Consider the following 905-nt stretch of genomic DNA (forward strand, 5'->3'; position numbering starts at 1 on the left):
TTTCGGGGGGACGGTGTCGGCGTCTTCGTGCACAACGATCATGGGCCGCCGGCTGATTTCTTCGCCTCGGGTCTGAGCCCCGGCGTGGGGGGGATTTGCGTTTTGCTTCGTTCCGCTGCGGGATCAGCGCCGGGTAATTTGGGATTCGGCCACTTCCAGCCCAAAGCACCGAGGATTCAGCCATGGGAGACCCAGAAGCGAGCGGTACGTCCATGGCGTTTGAAACAACCGTTGGCGCTCTTTGTCGCGGTAGGGTTTTTTTTTTTGGGGGGGGTGATGGGCAGCAGCCGGGGAGCCACCTAGGGCTAAAAACCAGCCCCTAAGCTCCTCTACCTGGGATTTCCATGAGGATCCCGGCTCTTCCATTCCCTAAACTACCCAATGGATGGGATGAGGTGATGGGCTCGTACCCAACGTTGCCGTAGGCAAGAGGAAAGGGTGCAAGCCCCTTCCTCCGCAGGCAGAAGGCGCGGCGTTTTCCCCTGAGGGACGGGAACTACGTAACGCTGGCGCTTGGGTGGCATCGGCTCAGGTCCCTCTGCCAAAAACTCTGCCCCGAGTCCTCATTCTCGAAGGCGACAGCCTTAATTACGGCTGTAATCAGGCCGGAGCGGAGTAACGCGCACCAAGCGAGCACCGAAGGGGTCTCCGTGCCACCCAAAAGCAGGAACTGCCCCCCCGCCAGAGCCCCCACGTCACCAAGGGGCTTCAGAGAGGGGGGACAAAAATTAATCTGAGGGTCTGGGCGATCAAGGGGACGCAGACGATGTGTCCTTCCCCCGCGCCGTTATCCTCGGAGCTAGAAAAATGATTCCAGCTCGCCTTCCAGCGGCCAGCCCTCGTCACCGCCATGAAAACCAAAAACCCCTCGGCGGGGGTTCTATAGCTCCGGATCAACCCCCGGG

The 905-nt window shown here is 60.4% G+C and overlaps 1 protein-coding gene across 2 annotated transcripts in view; it reads left to right on the top strand.

The window, feature by feature from the left end:
- Positions 1-6: 6 nt before the first annotated feature.
- LOC104135292 (GEM interacting protein) overlaps positions 7-905 on the top strand; it is a 27,894-nt gene continuing 26,995 nt past the window's right edge. The window contains exon 1 of one of the 2 annotated variants that reach the window (XM_035888672.1): positions 7-249. In XM_035888672.1, the coding sequence (XP_035744565.1) occupies positions 183-249 (67 nt within the window). In that variant the 5' untranslated portion in view covers positions 7-182. The remainder of the gene's footprint in view (positions 250-905) is intronic. The other variant, XM_035888673.1, reaches the window with a different exon arrangement.

Source organism: Egretta garzetta, unplaced genomic scaffold (genome assembly GCF_000687185.1).
Source record: "Egretta garzetta isolate BGI_Z169 unplaced genomic scaffold, ASM68718v1 scaffold421, whole genome shotgun sequence".
Classification (NCBI taxonomy): domain Eukaryota; kingdom Metazoa; phylum Chordata; class Aves; order Pelecaniformes; family Ardeidae; genus Egretta; species Egretta garzetta.